This window comes from Pteropus medius, unplaced genomic scaffold (genome assembly GCF_902729225.1).
Source record: "Pteropus medius unplaced genomic scaffold, Ma_sr-lr_union100, whole genome shotgun sequence".
Classification (NCBI taxonomy): domain Eukaryota; kingdom Metazoa; phylum Chordata; class Mammalia; order Chiroptera; family Pteropodidae; genus Pteropus; species Pteropus medius.
In genome coordinates, this window is record NW_024349799.1 from 17,008,255 (window position 1) to 17,020,126 (window position 11,872).

The 11,872-nt window shown below is 54.3% G+C and overlaps 1 protein-coding gene across 2 annotated transcripts in view; it reads right to left on the reverse strand.

Moving 5' to 3' along the window:
* Positions 1–11,872, reverse strand: part of ATP2A3 (ATPase sarcoplasmic/endoplasmic reticulum Ca2+ transporting 3) — a 33,858-nt gene extending 21,986 nt beyond the window's left edge. Inside the window, exons 1-4 of one of the 2 annotated variants that reach the window (XM_039886404.1) lie at positions 11,586–11,872; positions 2,085–2,102; positions 1,734–1,816; positions 164–268 (exon numbers count right to left, since the gene is read on the reverse strand). In XM_039886404.1, the coding sequence (XP_039742338.1) occupies positions 164–268; positions 1,734–1,816; positions 2,085–2,102; positions 11,586–11,703 (324 nt within the window). In that variant the 5' untranslated portion in view covers positions 11,704–11,872. The remainder of the gene's footprint in view (positions 1–163; positions 269–1,733; positions 1,817–2,084; positions 2,103–11,585) is intronic. The other variant, XM_039886405.1, reaches the window with a different exon arrangement.

Sequence of the window (11,872 nt, forward strand, 5' to 3'; positions counted from 1 at the left end):
TGTCGCTGCTGGCCCAAGCAGGCTACCCCCGCTTGGAGTAACACCCTGGGCTTTGGGATGGAGCTGGAAGCAGAAGGATCTGCAGGACTCTAACACCAGGTAAAGGTCACACTCAGCAGTTGGGTCAAACCCAGCAGCCCAGCTCCACCTCGGTGCCTCCCACCTGCCATATGCCCACGATTGCATTGGCCACGAGGATCAGCATGATGACCAAAGGCTCCACGAAGGCTGTCATGGTCTCCTCGCCCTCCTCAAACCAGGCCAGGACCTGCCGGGATCAAAGTAGTCAGTTTGGGCTATGCTGTGGGCTAGGGTCTGCTTGCCACTTCCTTTATACCCTGGGTCTCCTATCTGCTTCCCTGCTCTGGGAAAGATACCCCTGGGGATCCTTGGGTTTGGAAAGGGCTATTTTGAGAAGGTCTTGGCTCAGGACACTCAGCCCCTAAGACTAGTGACCGTTACAGCCCAAGTTCCACCCACTAACTTTCAGTGATATGAGGCAGTTGTATAGCTGCCAGCTGGAGGTCTCACTGTCTGCCTAGCAGTGGGTCACCAGGTGTAGTGCCCAGCAGCAGCAGCATCACCTGGGAATTTGTTATAAAAGTCATTCCTGGGGTCTATCCCAGACCTCCTCAGCCAGAAACTCTGGAGTGGAGCCCAGCAGTCCATTTCAACAAGCCCAAGTAGTCCTGCTACAGGCTCACACTTGAAGTCTGCTGGCCAGAGGAGCATGATTCCAGCCAGAGCCCGCTGTCACTCTCCTCCATGGGCCTCAGTGTGTCTATCTGTACTATGGAGGAGTACCACACCCTTTTGGCTCAGTTGTCCTAGGCACCTGCATGGATGGACATTTTTTTCCTCTGTAAGAGTCTTCCGTTTCCATGGGACAGTGAGAGGCCAGCAGGCCTAGACACAGCTGGCTGGAGGGGAAGAGTTGGTCCCAGCCAGACCCCCTGCCATCCCGCACGCCACTTCACCAAGATGAGGTCTCCTCCCCAGGCCCTGCTGGGCATCGGTCCTGGAGCAGACACATGTCCACCCTCAGGGCAGCCATTTCCCTGCATTACCCTTGAGTCTCTGCTGCTCAGCCACTGGTAACAACTACTGTCTCCCTCCCCACCTCTCTACCCTGGCCCCATGGGCCTGTGAGTCCAGGAGGGGTCCGGGCAGCGGGAATGGGGCAAGAGCAAAAGGGAGAAGCTGCCTCAAGGAGGCTGCAAGCGGTTAAGGCCCAAGTCTTTTGAGAGGCACTGGGAATCGTGGAAGGGGCTCTCAACTCAAGGACATTTGGCAACCTCTGGAGACTTGACTGTCGAAACTGGGGAGTGCCACTGGCATCTGGTGGGTGAAGGCCAGGGATGCTGTTAAATATTCTGCAGTGATCAGGACAGCCCCCACAACAGAGAATCATCTGCTCTGAAATGTCAATAGTGCTAAGTTTGAGAAACCCTGTGCTATGACAGGAAGGAACAGGATCAAACACTCTGAAAGCCAGGCTGGAAGGGATAGGTGGGAGCGGGGTCCAGTGGGAGACCTGTGAGGGTTCACAGGGAAGCTGATGTCTGAGCAGGGCAGGGGGTTGGAGGGGCCCAGGAATGCCCACAGCTGAAGGGACAGCCCTGTGTCCAAAGCCTGGGCCTCTGAGCACTGCCTCGCCTGGCTCTTGCCCCTTCCGCACCCCCTTCCCTACCCCCCAAGGCTGCCTGATGCCGTGGGATGTGGGCCCTACTTACAAAGGAGACCACGGCAGCCAGCAGCAGGATGCGCACCAGAAGGTCCTCGAACTGCTCCAGCACCAGCTCCCACAGGGACTTCCCTGGGAGAGGGAACTCTGCATGAGGCCTGGGCCCCAGACCAACTGACCTGCCCCCATTTAGGGCTGGGTCAGCCTCAGAAACCACCCGGCCCGTTCCCTCCCTACTCTTCAAAGAGGGAGATCCCAAGGCCCTGAGAGGCGCAGGTGGGCGATGCTGGGGGACTCAGCAGGTCCTCACTCTGTCACAGAGGAGAGGACACAGTCTGACAGATAACGGCCCAAGGATGTTGCCTAGTGGCCTCACAGCCCACCCTGGCCCAAGCCTCACCTTCCTCAGTTGGGAGCTCTGCGGGATCCAGCAGCCACAGGAGCCATGAGGAGACAAAAGACAACTGGGTTATGCAGTGGGGCCTTGGAGGGGTCTGAGCAGCTCCTCCCCATTGTGCACACGCAGACTCCCACAATGGTCTAGCCATGTCCCCACAGCTCTCTGAGGTCACAGAATGGACCCCCCACAGCAAGGTATCCTCTCCTTTAAATTTTGAACCTTGGCTCGGGCTGCCTCTGACATACCTGCTCCTCCAGGACCACTGGAACAAGGCAGCACAGCCAGCCCCCGGAGCCCCACTCTACCCGGTGGCTTCCCCTGACACGACCCCAGCAGCAGCCAGCATCCCAGGCAGTGAGGACCCCTGCATGGTTCAGCTTCTAGAGGCCGAGTCTCAACTTGTCCCCTCCCAGGCCCTGCATTCTACGTCAGCTCAGTGAAGACCCACTCCGTGCACCCAGTACCACCCAGACCCACAGACCAATTTGAAGAACAGTGTTTTCAAACACCACCAGGACCTGCTGTCACTTTGCGGACTCCATCTTTATCTCCTACATTTCCTGAAGCATTTTTTGTTCCTGGAGGAGCTGGCTGCCTCGGTACCTGAAGTCTTTGACTCCTCCTAACAGCCTATAGGGGAGGCAGGGCAGGAATTCCTGCTATTTCACAGGTGTAAGAACTGAGGTTCAGAGTGGGGAAGCAGCTTGAACTAGGTCACACAGCAAGTAGGTGTCCATGTGGGTCTGTGGGAAGGGGTGGGGACTGGGATGAAGAGAGTGGACTCCAATGGGCTTCTCCCTCCAACGGGCAAGCACAGGCCCTGCTAAGGCCTGTCTGAGGCTCCTCCCTGACCCTGCCTAAGCGAGCCCTTCTTGTCCCTTGCTCCTGAGGACTCCAGGCCAGCAGCACTGGCATCACTCAGGATCTTGTTCAGACTCTGAGGCCCCACCCCAGGCTGACTCTCTCATCTTCCTCCTCCTTTATGACACAGGTCCTTGCATCATCCACCTGTTCCAGGCTTGAGTACCCACAATCAGTTTTTCCCGTGGGAGCCCTCTCCAGACCACCTGTTTAGAAGGTCTGGGGTCTGCACCTGGCAGCTGAACCATGGAGAGTATCGAGCGGCCATTGGACTGCAGGAATCCAGGAGGGAAACATATAACCTAAAAATACACTTTCTAGCATTTTCTCCAAAGTCCTATTTTAGGCAACGGTTGACATTTTCCGTGGAAAATGTAATCTCCAGTGTCCTGCGTTGAGATTAAAATCAAACAGACTTTTTCCTTCTGATCTATTTAGCTGAAGCGAACAGGAAAGGCGGGGGGAGGGCCAGGCCTGATTTCTGGGCCAATTCTCCAATGGAGTAGGGTCCTCCAGAGGTCATCTCAGCCATGCCCCAGCCTTGGCACAGAACAGTGCCAACCTGTGGGATACATCAGCCTGCTTCTGCTGAGCTCTACCCAGGAAACTCCTAAACCCTTCACCTCTGCAGGTATCTTTAGAGTTCCAGATCAAAAGAAGAGTTTATGTGTAAGTCCCACTTGAACCCCACCTGCTGTCTCCCTCACCTCTCCATAAGGCACGCAGCCCCCAGGCCTCTGTACTACTTAGGGCATTCTCTCTGGGCAAGGGCGAGGCTGGGGGTTGAGACACGTGTTATGAGACACACATACGAGCTGCAGTCCCCCCAAGGTGCGCTCTGCCTGCCTCAGCCGGTCTCTCCAATTCTCCTTTCTCTATCCTTCCACCTAGGTCTCCCTTCTGCTCTCCGACCCACATGCAGACCTCAGAATCTACTCTTTGGTGGCCATTATGCTGTTCCCCAAATATAGCAGGTCCTTGAATAACATCGTTCTGTTCAATGCCGTTTCTTTATAACGTTGATGAATGCCATAGGAACTTCACTCCTGTTTATTTTAATTAGCCTGCGATAAAACTGATTTTGTTATATGTAGTTCTGTTGCAGTTCCAAGAACCTATCGACGACATTAAGTAAGAACTTACTGTACTTCTGATTCTCGCCACCTGTGGGCACATAGTAGGACTCCCTTTCCCAGCCCCTATGTGAGTTGTGAAAAGGACATGCATTAGTTCCGGCTGGGGCACTGAACTGCTGGTGGGAGACTCACCAGAGGGTGTCATCCAATAGACCTTTCTGTGATGATGGAAGTGTTCTAGAGATGCACTGTCCGATACAGGAACGACTAGCCACATGTAGCTTCTGAGCACTGGGCATGTGACTAGTGTGACCAAGTAGCTAAATTTTAAATTTTATTTAATTTTTATTCATTTAAATTTAAATAGCTCCATGAGGTTGGTGGCTGCTGTTTTGGACAGTGCAGGTCTGGAGCTCTTTGTCCCTCTGCTACGGTAACCTGTGAGAAGGTGTCCGCTCTGTGAACCTGAGTCACAGAGTTTGGGAGACACAGAGCCCTCAGATGACCTGCCACTGACATACATATATATAGTGTGAGAGAGAAATTACCTCTATTGTTTTAAGCCATTGAGATCCGGGAGTTGTTACTGCAGCATAACCTAGTTGATTCTGACTGATACAACCTTCTCCCCAGACATGGCTTCTACAATAGGGCTCCTCTTCCACCCCCACCACTGTCCCCAGGGGAGGCTCAGCCAGCCATGAGGTCACAGCAGATGCCCTGCCCATCCTGCACATGCATATGCATGTGCTTCCGGTCTCATCTGAGCAGCTGTCTCCCTGTGGGGCTCTGAGCCTCATTTGGAAGATGAAGTAGCCACCCTCACCCTGAAAGGCTACTGTGGGGATTATCATTAATATTAATAATATTTACTGAGCACCTATTATGTACCAAGCAGTGTGCCAGGTACTTTACCTCTGTTATTTCCCAAGATAAAAGGGAAGGTGTTGTATCCTGAGCACGTAAGACATTCTAAAATAGAATTACAGCAGAACGATTAGTGTTGAGTGTGCCAGACGCTATGCTGACTCCTCATGTGCATTACTCTCTTGCAATTTGCAAACAACCTGAGAAGGAAGATACAATTCTTATTCCCGTTTTATAGAGTAGACAACTGAAGTCCAGAGAGGTTGGGTGACTAGTTCATGGTCACACAGCTGGGAAGTGAAAGTGATAGGACGTGTTTTGAGCTCAGGCAGTCTGGCTCTCAAGCCCCTGCTCAGGACCTCCTGCACTAACTCCTAGACTGTCCTGCCTTCTCACCCCAGTCTCTTTTCCTCCCCCAGCCCAGGACACCTGAAAATAACTTGGTGTCCCATGTCTGATTGTTGGGCTGGATACCCTCATCCCATCAACTGGCTCATCCCTCTATTGTGGCACCAAAGCCACCAACCAAAATCATCCCTGTTCAAAGGCTCTACTGTCCTCACAGGGGACATTTTGGGGTTACTAGTCTCTGCTCAGGCCTGGTCTGCTTCAAACTCCAATCCTGCCAAAACCCAGAACGACCCAATCTCCTCTCACATGACTGAGTCCCAGGGCCACAGAGGGAGCCTAGAGGCTAGGAGAGCACCCTCTCAGTCCCTCTCTAGGCACCCTGCAAGATGCCTGGTTCCCCCTTGTTCCAGCCTTGTCAGGCTTCATGTGGGGGTGCTAAGCCAGATCCTCTCGAAATGGCGGCATTGAGCCCTCGGTAGTGCCTGATGCCCATTTATTCAATGGGGAGAATGCCCCGCCCTGCCCATGTCTTGGTGCTGTCCACGAGTTGCACAGGCAAAGGCAGTAATAGGAAGTGCTGCTCCCTCCCATGCAACACACACTGCTCTGGAATAGTAGACCTCTGGCCCTCCCACACAATGGCCTCTCCCAGCCAACCCCTGCTCTGGGTCACTGTTGCCAGACTGAGCTGGCCCATGCCCACAGGTGCCTGATGTAGGGCTGGCCTAGTGGGGCCTGGGAGTTAGCCTGTGCATCCTTTGGGGCAAAAGGGGATGTGATCAGAGAAGCTTCATGGCCTAGAGCAAGGAGTCTAGTTCAGAAGACCTGAGTTCAAATCCTGTTCTATCACTTGGTAGTTCTGTGACCACTCCCTTTGTGCCTCAGTTTCCCTATCTGCATAATGGGGAGAATCACAGCGGCTACCTCATAAGGTTAGTGTGAAGATTAAATGACATGCTATACATAAAACGCAGAATATGCACAGCATATAGTAAATGCTCTATAAACATTAGTGTACTAATAGTTATCAGAACATAAGCTCAACGACAGTAGGACTTTGTTAAGTGCAATGTCCCCAGCACCTGGAACAATGCCTGGTACACAGTAGGTGCTCAATAAAAATCTACGAATGAATGAATGACCCTGCCACTGCTAGGCTCACAGACTCTCAGTGGCTCTCCTTGGCCTGCAGAATAAAGACCAACCTTAGCATGGCTTTCAAGGCCTTCCTGGATCTGCCCCAGCCTGCTCTTCTGGAATCACAGACATACGTCTATCCATCTGCCAGCCAAGCAAGACACCTCAGGACTGCCACCAGCTCCTCTGGTTTTGCTAACGCTTTTCCCCCTCCCAGATTTTGCTTGGGCCATTCCTTCTGTGCAGGGTACCCTTCCCCATCTCTTCATCTAAACCCCAGCCTCCCAAGAAGACTTCCTGTAAAAGCCCCCTCCCTTTCTCTCACCAGTCATCAGTATGGGAGCTGCCCCACCTGATGGCGGGGAGGGGCTGAGTCACCCTGAATCCACACAGAGTTTCTCAGAATTGTTTACTCAGTTGCCCCACAATTCAGGCCAGGGCCCTAGGCCCATAGCCTAGAGGCCAAGAGAAGGAGGGTACAGGGTCAGGGCTGCCCCCAGGGCCCCAAGCACCACCTGCTCCCCTAATTCCCCGCTCTTGACTCCTTCCTTCTCACAACATGTTATTTCGCCTTCTAAATGTCAGTTCCAGCCAGGAGAGGCAAGTGCTTACCAAGGTCTTCCTCAAAGGTAAATTTACAGAGCAATTAAATTGTCACTTGCAGACTAAGGGAGAGGCCCAGGCTGGGCAGACCCACCCAGCCCACCTGGCCCGGCTCAGGTCTCCAGGACCCACCTAGAGTGGACAACCCGGCTCGGCGCTGCAGGGGGCCTTGGGAAGCGCTTCTCACTCTGCAGGGCCCACAGCCTGCCTGGATGGTCTGGCACTAAAAACCTTGGTGAAGGCTTTGCTCAGCATGTGTGTGCTGACTGTGCTTTGGGCAGACCTGGTCCTGCCTGAGGGAGCTCCTGGTGCAAGGGGATGGGGAGTTCTGAAGAAAGAGGCCTGATGCTGTCTCTGGGAGGAGCACTAAGTCTGCCCAACAAGGTCCTGAAAACCAGAGTGAAGCCTGAAAGACCTGAAGCTTCCAAATTCCTGCAGGCAAGTCACATCCCCTCAGACACAGGGTCATTTCACATCCTCAAGGCCCTGAGGGGGCTCAGGACCCCATCTCTGCTCTACTGAGGACACCGAGGCCACAGAGGGGCAAGTCTGCTGCAGGCCACCCAGATAGTCAGCCACTCAGATCTCACTCCCCCCTCCATCCTGACTGGCCTGACTCCTCTTGGCCTGATTTCTGTGGGCTTCTAAAGAGTTGAGCGGCCACATGGGGCCTGTGCTAAAGCTGATACTGCTAGTGGAATCTAAATCTGGACCATCCCTCCCATGTGGCAGCCCTGAGGCCATCACACCCACTGCATAGATGGGCAGTGAGAGGTCCAGGAAGGCAGGCAGCCCATCACATTCCCCCCACGCCCCGCCCCCGTCAACTCCTCTGAAAAGAGACCACCCCCAGAAACCTCCTAGGATCTCTCCTGACTCCCACATTACTGGGTTCTCTGGGCCCTTGGATATTGGCCCACTTGGAGGGACATGCCCAACCCAGTCCTTCCTCCTGCCTCGGCTCATGTCCAGCAAAGGTGATGGGAAGCCTGTTCACGGACACAAGGAAATCAAATGACTCCTAAATATATGAAAAAATGCCTAACCACACTTGTAATGTCAGAGAAATGCAAAGTAAAACCTGAGAGGACACTTTTTTTTTTATCAGATTGGCACATATCAAAACATCCAATAACCTACTGCGTTGGTGAGGTGGTGGGAAACAGGCAGGTCAGCTGGTGAAACTATATGGAGAACAATTTAGCAACAGCTTTCAAAAGTTAAAATACACATGCCCTTTGATCCAGCAATTCTACTCCTAGGAATTTATTTTTTGGTGATATGAAATGATGTGTGTGAAATGATGTGGGGACAAGGATATGCCTCATAACATGTGATAGCAGAGGCTGCAAACAACCCAAGTGCCCATCAAAAGCCAGGATGAAGAAACGCTGGGACAGCCACATGATGAAACCCTCTGAAGCCACTAGGAAGCCCAAAGATGTTCCACATTGCACCGTCTCCAAGAGTGATTGTCACGTGAGAAGCAGGGGCAAAACAGCACACACGATCCGCTCCCTTTCGTGTAAAAAAGATCATAGATCACAGATCCAGATGGGTATGTGTGCAGACTATCTTCAGAAAGAGATGCAAGAAATGGGGACACTAGGAGTAAGTGGGTGGGGACAGGGCTGGGGAGACTTTACTGTATACTTTTTGTACCCTTTGAATGTTGTACTGCGTGCACATTTTTATTTGAAAAAGTAAATTGAGAGGATGTAGAAAGCCTCCCGAAGAAGCACTCAGGGCCCTGTTTGGGCCTCAGAAAACACATCTCTAGAGCCTTGTTTGGGACAGGTGGTGTTTTGTGTGTATGGGGGACTCCTGGCTGGCTGGCATACTTTATTCACTGACAGCACTGCTGAGGCCCCCTCCCCCAGCTCTGAGAAGGGAGGAGGATGAGAAGGTGGGAGGGTGGGATCCCCAGGCCCTGCTTCCCTTCCTCCCTCCAGCTGGCAGAATTTGCAAACTTCAGGACTTAAGCAAATGACTTCCTTGTGGTTTCCAGTGCTAACGACCTTGCAGGTGCATAGACTCCTGGGGTAGAGGGGACACTGGTCCCTGGGGTGTTCCCCTCCACCTGCAGATCCCACCCACCCCACCACCCAGCTTCTGGCCTGGAGCCAGGCCCAGCCTCTTCTGGTACAAGAAGGGACGGTTTGGTGTACTCAAACACTCACAAACAATACTATGACATGGGTCCTGCTGTAGCCTCACTTATGATGAAGAAAGTGAGGCATAGAAGGGCAGAGTGACTTGTCCAGAATCGCATAGTTCTGAAGGGGCAGAGCTAGAGTTCAAAACCCAGTCAGCCCTATCCTAAAGGCTGTGCCGGTTGAGACTAGAGGACACCATACCTCCTCCTCAGGCTGGGGCCGGGTGGTGAGAGCATGGAGCAGGAAGGGGCAGCTGGCTCCCCTCTCCTCACCTGACCACTTCCAGAGCTTCCTAAGTAAATGCTTCCTACGTAAAAGCCATCAGGGACCCAAGGGAGGAGCCCTCTAGGGCCCTGCAGGGGCTGAAGCCAAAGCTGGAATAGCTCTTGTCTAGCTGACCCCAGCTCCTAGTACAGCCACCAACATCAGGATCCCAGAGCCTGTAGAACCTGCGATCCCCTTGAACAGACAGGGAAAGCGAAGCCCAGTGAGGGGCAGGCAACCAGAATTAGCTCTATCACTTGCCGTGTGACCTTGATCAAGTCGTCTTACCTCCTGGTGCCTTGGTTTGCCTCCTCTGTAAAATGGAGGTGACAATAGTTGTTTTCATAGAGTTGTTTTGGAGAAGAAATAAGAGATGAGAAGTGCTAAGAACAGTGCCTGGCACTGAATATTAGCTTTTATTATTACTACTATCAAAGCACAGAAGAACCAGGGGAGCCTATCATTGGCCCCCCAAAATTTTCTAATGCACATCCCCTGATGCCTCCCCAATGCACCTCTTGCCCACAATGCACATCTACCCCTTTGTGGACCTACACACATCAACATCCTTATCTATCACCTCACACAGATGCTCAGTGGCCAGGACACCTGCAAATCCCCTCACCCAGATAAAACAGCATGGGGAGAACTAGGGGCTCCCTCCTTCAGTCAGCCCCTCTTCTGCTGGACTGGTGCAGATGTGAGGGCTAGAAAGAAGAGGGGTGTTGGCCAGGGCAGAATCTGTGTGATTCTGGAGGCAGAACCAAGAGCTGGATCTCCATTTTTCCTGGGAATCGGGACTCCCAAGCTGGAGGCCGTAGCAGCACAGAAAAGGTTGTGCACTCCCAGATTGGGGTCAGGGACAGACCTGCTGCCCTGCTCTCCTGCATCAACGACACCCTCTCTGCCAAGTCACTAAATGAGGGATATTAAATAATATTTATCTCCCTAGTTCCTCCCACAGCACAACTAAATATAGCAACTAATTTTTTTGAAAAAGGATTTCTGCTCCAGAAAGATAATATTTATATAAGAGGTGGTTTTTATAAACCAATACAAACCCAAAGCTCCCTTTCTGACAGCTTTTCATAATTTTCAGGCCAGAGCACCTTCCCTTCTGGTGTCTGGGAATCCTGAAAGGGTGAGGCCTCAAGTCCTGAAAGGACGCAAGTCCAGGCTGCTTGGGATAGAGGGGACATTTCTCTGTGGACTCCTAACATTCTGGGGGTGGAGGAAGAGGATGGCAAGTCTTGCCTGGAAGCGACTTGGGGAGAGGACCTTTACACCTTCCACTCTCACAGGGCCTCCAAATGTGCCAGGGAGACATCTGGACAGTACCTGGCACTTGCTGTGCCTTTCAGCAGATGGAGAATCCCACACTCCTTTGAAGATGAGGAAGAAATACCTCTCCCACCCATATAGCAACAGCGTGAAGGCTTCCCCCTTGCCCAGAGATGGGCAGGCACCGCTCTGGGTCACCCAGGAGGGAAAGGCCTCCCCAGGCAACTCCCTGAGTGGGGCCTTGAATCTGCTACCCCCAGGGAGGTGGGTCTCCCGCCTCAGCAGTTCAAAGCCCCCACCGACCTCTGCCAGCCACATCCGCCTGGGGTTACAGAAAGAGGAAGACCTGGGGGTGGGGGTGGGGGCACCAAAGCTACCAGCTGACAAGCTGCACCTTCTGGGCGTTTTATTGAGCCCTCAGGGAAGACCCTAGGGGCCAGCTGAGAAGCTGGCCTCAGAGTCCCTGGCTAGTCCATCGCCAGCTGATCTCAGTATGTGCACCTGCACGGTGCCGGCGGGCCGTAGTGAAGCGCGGGGATCCAGTGCTGACCGCCGATGAGCTAAAGCTTGAAGGAGCGGATGGGGCCGGGATGGAAGTGGGAAGCATGGAAAGGCAGGTCCTCCGGCCTGCAGGAAGGGGAACGGGGAGCCGGAGCCAGGCGTCGGGTCTCCGAACCCGGAACCCACCCACCCCCTGCGAAGGTGGCCTCGCAGCCCCGCCGGGTGCCCCAAGATCATCTGCAGAGGTTTCCGGAGCCCTCGCTTCCTGCCTGCTCGCGGAGGCCGAGAGCTGGGGGTGGAGGCGGGAGGTGGGAGGAGGACCGCTCCGCGGCCGCGGGCCTGGGGGGAAACACTGCGGCGCGCGCGGCCCCGCTGCCCCGGCCCGGCCCGGCCCGCCCTCTCACCGTTGGGGCCGTAGCGCTCCCGCGCGCTGGTCACCTGCGCCGGGCTCAGGCCGCCCTCGGCCGTCACCGAGAAGCGGCGCAGCACGTCGGCGGCCGGGAGCAGGTGCGCCGCCTCCATGCCGCCGCCCGCCTGGCAGTCTGCGCCGTCGGCACCGTCGAGGCCGCCTCTTCGCCGGGCTACTGCGCGTGGCGCGGGGCGCTCGGGCCCGGGCGGGTGCCGCTCAAGGCCATGTCTGCGCTGGGACCCTCCCCGACGGCAGTGGCAGCGGCGGCCAAAGCTCGCGCCA